The sequence below is a fragment of the Anabas testudineus genome, chromosome 5, assembly GCF_900324465.2.
Source record: "Anabas testudineus chromosome 5, fAnaTes1.2, whole genome shotgun sequence".
Lineage (NCBI taxonomy): Eukaryota > Metazoa > Chordata > Actinopteri > Anabantiformes > Anabantidae > Anabas > Anabas testudineus.
The window spans coordinates 19,485,609-19,491,712 of NC_046614.1; the positions used below are offsets into that span (position 1 = coordinate 19,485,609).

Genomic DNA, 6,104 nt, shown 5'->3' on the forward strand with positions numbered 1-6,104 from the left:
CTCACCCTTGGGTTTGTAGACAACTGCTCTACCACCTGAGCTACTGCACAGAGCAATGTAGTTGGAACCACTCCACCTTCCACACTACCACTGGCTGTTTCTGAGATTAAAGTATAGATTTATAGAAGGATAGACGCAGTTTTACTTACAGATGATTACTCTAAGGTGAAGATGCATAAAGAAGACTCTGATTCTTGGCTTGTTCATGCCAAACACAGGTGCAGTTACACTGTACCTGAAAGGTGTCTTTAGATAAATTAAGTTAGAAAGAAAACAAGAACTCTTTGTAAGTAGATTATGTTCTAAAACATTTTAACATGCATACTCCAGATTAGACCCATTTCCTATGTCAATGCAGAGCTGATGCAGCTTCAGCAGAAGCCTTTACTTTGGAGTTAGAAAAATGTTCTATGGATAATTCAGTCAAATGCTTCAGAGCTTTCTCAGCTGCCTCAACTCTTAAAATATCGCTCAAACCAGATGAATTAATTGAAAAGCTCCCTGCACACTGTGAGCAAGACTAATGGCCAAGTTGCTTTAAAGGTGCCAGAGTTATGTTTCATTTGGGTTATTGGCTTTATTGTTAATTGGCATTTCAGAAAGTTCCTTTGCACTTTTCTTTACAGGGTGATTTACTATAATGTGAGACAATGTCAAATATACGTCATCTAAGATCAAATGCAACTATTTCTTCACAGATTAGCTCTGAAAAATCGAATGTGGTGACTCAAGCAACTGAAATCATGCAACTTCTCACCTGGGATGCCATACATTATTGTGAAGTCCAGTCAAAGGTCAGTGACAAAGGTTTTACATACCTCAAAATTAAGGTTAGAAACAATGTTGACAGTTGTCATCATACTGTGCTTATGACATAATGTTGTATATTCACATATCGCAGTATGCTATAATGTTGTGAAAACATGCCTGTCAGTTTTTTTTACTGTCCCACTTGGAAAACCTGGTTTGGGTTTGGGACATTCATATAAATATACTATTTGATACCTGTACCATTCAGGGATCCCAGTCTTGTGGGTATGAAATAAGAAATATAAGCTCAGCAAGGTGCACATGTTTATTTTGATAAACTTTCTAAAGATGCCATGTTAATGTAATCCTCTATATATTATAATTCGATATTAGTTAAGAAAGCAATGAGTGAAAACAAATCTCCATGTCCATGTCAATGAATAGCAGCGGTCCAAAATTAAAATTGAAGTGCACTGTTATATCAGGGATGTCCCATAGATCAATGCACCAAATTCCACGGCACAGTAAGTCACCTACACAGGTATAGTGTAGTCCTTGTTATAGGTTTACATCCACTTTGTCTTTTATGGCCGGTGTGCTGATGGAGCATGAGGTGGTTTCTGAGGGTTTGCATAACATGCAACGTCGAGTGATCTGGATCAGTGTTACACGGAACCTCTTTATCCTGAATGCATAAACCATTGGGTTAAGAGCTGAGTTCACATGGGACATGAAAATCCCTACATATGTAGCAAATTCGGGTATGTAACACTTTGAGCAGAAGAAAGTGATGCAGTTCATAATGTGTATCGGCAGCCAACACACAGCAAAGAGAAAGACCACCAAGGCCAATGATTTGGCCAGCTTCAGCTCCTTTCGATAGTACTTGTCTGCGTCACAAGTGGCTTCAGCACGACGGTTAAGCTGCTGCCGGATCACCCTAAAAATCTCCCCATATAGAGCGATCATTATGGTGAGTGGTGCCACCACCCAGCCAAAGAAATTGAAGTAAACCATGTAGTCCATCCTTATGACCGTGGTGAATTTGCAGACAATCTCGCTGGAACTACTGAGGTTTCCATGTGCATCAAGCGTATTCCAGCCAAACATTGGAACTAATCCAGTGACGAAGGAGAGGATCCAACACGAACAAATTGCTACATATATCCTTCCTTGGGTAACTATGATACTGTACCTGATATTGGAAAAAAAAAAGAAAAATATAAAGACCACTTGCCAATTACTTACTGTAAATACACATATTTCTACTGCTGTGATAGCACTTGCACAACAAATGCCAGGCTACAGATCATTCTTCAGAAAGAGTTATTGACATCAAGATCAAACTGGCAAACAAAGGTTAGTGTGGGTGATTGCCAAATTCCTTAACAAGCCATGCCTATGTCAATTATTTGGGCAGACAGGGACATTTCAATTTATTTAAAAGGCTTGATGGCCAGTCCATTGATTTGCATTAAACAAGACAAAGATCTATATGGTGCCATGTCAGACATCACCCTGGGAACCTCCTCTTGACAGAGTCTCTGAGGCTAAAAGCATATCTGATGATCAGAGCAATAAATACATTAGAATCACAGATTATTAACAATACTAATAAATTCTTGTAAATGTGCTTTTAGCAGCCAAATAGGAGGTTTTGCTGTGAATGACAATAAATTCAGTGACTGTCACGAACATGTTGCTTGAGCCAAATTTTTAATTAGGGCAACAGAAGTAAAAGTTATTTTTCTTAATTTGACTTGCAAAGTGGAGAGATGCAGTGTCAGCTGATTTCTACTCAAACCTGCAATGGACTGAAGAAATAATATCACCAACCAAACTGACTCAACACCTACTTCCTATTTTTCTGAGTTAATATCGTATTGGTCTTCCTGTGGTTTAACAACAGTTCCTCACCTGGTAGGAATCTTCACGCGTAGATATCTGTCGATGGCGATAGCCAGCAGGGAAAGGATAGAGCTCTGGGTGATGATCAACAGCAGGCAGGAGAAGAAGAGGCAGGTGTAAAACTTAGTATTTAATCCCAAACTGATGACAATAGCCAGAGGGATGACCAAAACTCCCACAGCAATGTCAGCCACAGCTAGAGACACAATGAAGGAGAAGGTGGTATTGCGGAGAGTCCGGTTCACACAGACCACCAACACCACAAGCACATTCCCCACCACAGAAGCCAGAGCAATAGCTGTCTCAATGGAGATGTACACCATGTCCACATGCTCCTGAGGCTTGATACCAGGAGAGGAGGACATTTTCACTCTTCACAGCTGTGGCTTACCTTTGCTCAGATTGTAAAAAAGTTTAAATTAGTTGTTGGAACTATTTGCCTCCACTTGGGTTTTTCCTTCAGAGTCAGAATTCCCATTTGAATATTTACTAACTGAAAAAAGTGTCCGCCCTCCCATATCTACACAAAAGTTGCCTCTTGTGCTCATTAAAGCATAGTGAATGATCAATCTTCAGCATATTGTTCAAGCTCTGCACAAGACTGGGTACCAGTGCATCACAACCCTTTAGTCTTACTCTCTCTCTTTTATGCAGTCCAGTAAAAACGAGTCATAAAATCGAGGGGAGGGACTTTCTACTCTGCAGAACCCTGCAGCACTAGTTTTGCTCACACTCAATGTTCCTTTGTGTATCTGTATGCATGTGGTTTTTGAGAGGGTTAAATATAACAAGCGCTCAACTGAAGATAGTTGTGCATTAGAGCTGATTTTATCTTATTATAATAGCACTATCAACATGTCCTGTATGTGAGTGGATAAGAGTGCAATTCACAGAAATATTTGAGAAGTGGGAGTGGTATCACACAGAATAATTTATATATCAGACAGTTCTGGTAATATCAAGCTTTTAAAAAGACTGTGTATTGGATATATCCTTATCACTCTTAAATGCTGAAATTTGTTGATGTAATGAACGATGGATCCTGATTTTAGGCCTGTAGCATGTGTCATGTGGTTCAGTTGTTGTTAGAATACATTATTACACATCATTAGTATCACCACAGCAGGTGCATCCAGTCATATGTATAATATAATTATGCATATGTTCCACTTTAATCATGCAACATTAATTAATGAAAGACTGCAGTTAATAGGAGTTATGTAATTACAGGTATAATGAATTCTACTCAACTTCTGCAAAAATATTTTATTCCTTTGTCATTACTGAGCAGTGTGAAGTAGGCTAATGTTAATAGAATGTCCACATTTAAGTCTTTTTTCTTAAAAAAATATACTGTAATAAATGTCACTGTAGGTGTGATAGGCTTGCATTTAACTTTAAAGACTTGCTGTACGTTGTTCTCTACACTACTGTTCTCTTTCTAGAACTTGGAGTCTCCAGAGTAAGCTGCAGGAAGGAATTAGATCCAATTACTTACAAAAACGTATTGTCCATCCAAGCCTGAAAACACTTTGGCAGTAAGCATCACTGAACAAGCAATCACTGAGATGGTCTTCAGTTGCCTATGGAAGCAGATTCAATCCGCCTGTAAATATTCAGTTTGATCACTTTTAAAGAACGTGATGACTCAGGATGTTGTTTTGGGACATTGCCTATGATCCCAGTCTCTGGTGTACGCATTAGAGTGTTCATCAGCAGACACTGAATCAGTTTTATTAGGCCTCTGTCATCAGCCCTCGTTAGATCTAGACGGAATCTGCTGTACATGCTGTTCTCAAGCACTGTTGAACGTGACAAAGACATCCCCCTGAATTGGTTCACTGATCACCTCAAACATATATATTGCTCCACCCACCAGAAGACTTTTTGCTCTTAGTTTTTTTTTCCTCATCATCTTAATTCACCTCTTAAACCCTACAGACTGTACACAATGTCCAGCAATGAAGTACTACAAATACTAGCCTGTCAAAAGTTAATTAAATGCTGTGCTTGTCTTTTTATTTAAAAAGATAAAGCCTTAACACAACCACAACAATGCTTCACATGTAGTTTGCCCAACAATGTTTGTCTGGTCTAATTTTAGTGCCTGATGAGCAAGCCACACCTTCCAGCACCCTGGGGCTTAAAAATGTAATTCAGTAAGGCACAATTCTCTCACACGGCAGCGGGGTTATATATTAAGAATTAATATAATATGAGAAATGTGATTATTTTCTACTATTAGTCACTGATTATCAATTGCCCTTATATAATCCCATGTAATTGCTACAGATTAAAACATTTTGTAGATTTACTGTCTATAGTTTCCGCACACCACACAAAAATACACACACATTAGCAAGTGCGCCACCATCATTTCTCCGACTCATATTATTCTGCAGAAGACATTCAACAAATCATTAATTATAAACAGGAGTATGAGATTTGATTATGGTCATGCAGAGATCCGCTTGAGTCTGTGCCATTGGGATTATGAGAGAGTGAAATTTCTATTACCGGTTTCAGTCAACAAAATTATTCTCTTAACATCCTCACCAGTAAACCAGTTGAATACAAAATTGATTTCACTGTGACATATGCTGTCTTTTTGTGGCTATATTAAAAGGTTTCCAAAAGGACATGAATGAGAAATTAATAAATCAAATGGAGTTGAATAAAGAAAAACTGTGGTGGCTTTAAGTTTGTGTCTGGTCCCTATCTAGTACTGTGTATGTTTATGTACCAGACACTGGTACATAAAATAAGATCTACTTCTTTTTATTTTTGGAGAATCAATTCACCTGATAAATTTCAGAAAATTCTGATGCAATGAGATAACAAAGCACTTTCCCATTCACACAAAGCCAGTTATTATGAGGCCACATGATAAGTCAAATCAGTAAAGCCAGAAATAGCAACTTTGGTTACTATCAGGCCTATCATGTGCACGTCATTGTGTTGCCTGAATTGATGTTATGCAAAATAATCAAGCAAAGCAGCCATGGATAGCTAACTTTTAGTTTGAAAGCCATTAGACCTATGTTGGACTGTTTAAATGTACACATTGATTATTGATTTGACAGCAGGATTACTGCAATAGGTTAAGTAGTTTTGCAGTTTTCATGACACCTGATGGGCTCCATACAGCACATTAAAAACACTGCCTCTCCTTTGATAGCCTCGTGCAGTTCTTCACATCTCTCATTTCTAATATTGTACCTCCACACCTCCCGTCCATTCACAGACCCCCACAAGAGAAATATTTTTAAACAATTTTTCAGATTTTAAAGAATGTTTGAGGTTTTACAGATTATAATTTTTATATGAAAAAGGCATCATATGCATTAAAAGCAGCCTACACGAGAAACACAAAAGAAGCTTATAACATTACTGGTTTGTAACTGTTTAATCCAGCCAGTTTACTCCTGGCATTATACTCACACGGA

At 38.2% G+C, this 6,104-nt stretch overlaps 1 protein-coding gene across 1 annotated transcript; it reads right to left on the reverse strand.

The window, feature by feature from the left end:
* Positions 1–1,057: 1,057 nt before the first annotated feature.
* On the reverse strand, positions 1,058–4,889 carry LOC113153426 (adenosine receptor A1). The gene is made up of 2 exons (XM_026347048.1): positions 2,668–4,889; positions 1,058–1,945 (listed from the first exon to the last, which is right to left on the reverse strand). Exons 1-2 carry the CDS (start codon positions 3,021–3,023, stop codon positions 1,309–1,311), a joined length of 993 nt encoding a protein of 330 aa, XP_026202833.1. The 5' UTR covers positions 3,024–4,889; the 3' UTR covers positions 1,058–1,308.
* Positions 4,890–6,104: the final 1,215 nt, after the last annotated feature.